At 59.7% G+C, this 298-nt stretch overlaps 1 protein-coding gene across 1 annotated transcript in view; it reads left to right on the top strand.

The window, feature by feature from the left end:
- Positions 1 to 157: 157 nt before the first annotated feature.
- Positions 158 to 298, top strand: part of KLHDC8A (kelch domain containing 8A) — a gene marked incomplete at its 3' end in the record, with an annotated part of 4,496 nt that continues 4,355 nt past the window's right edge. Inside the window, exon 1 of the mRNA XM_010078752.1 lies at positions 158 to 293. Coding sequence (XP_010077054.1) covers positions 158 to 293 — 136 coding nt within the window. The remainder of the gene's footprint in view (positions 294 to 298) is intronic.

Genomic DNA, 298 nt, shown 5'->3' on the forward strand with positions numbered 1-298 from the left:
GGGGGATGGATGCTCCGCTCCCTGCCCTGTTCCTCCAGCTCTGCCTGGGGATAGATGCTGTTTGCACTTTGTTGTATTTTTCCCTGGCACTTCTCTGCTCTGTGTTGCAGCATAAGCAGCCCACTCCCACGGGCAGGGACCTGCCCCTCCAGCCACCATGGAGCTGGCTAATACCAAAGATTTCCAGTGGAAAACCCTCGCCCCGCTCCCAAGCTGCAGGGTCTACTCGACCTTGGTGGAAGCTGGCGGGCAAGTGTTTGCCATCGGGGGCTGCGATGACAACGGGGTCCCCATGGAC

The sequence above is a fragment of the Pterocles gutturalis genome, unplaced genomic scaffold, assembly GCF_000699245.1.
Source record: "Pterocles gutturalis isolate BGI_N339 unplaced genomic scaffold, ASM69924v1 scaffold16028, whole genome shotgun sequence".
Taxonomy (NCBI): domain Eukaryota; kingdom Metazoa; phylum Chordata; class Aves; order Pterocliformes; family Pteroclidae; genus Pterocles; species Pterocles gutturalis.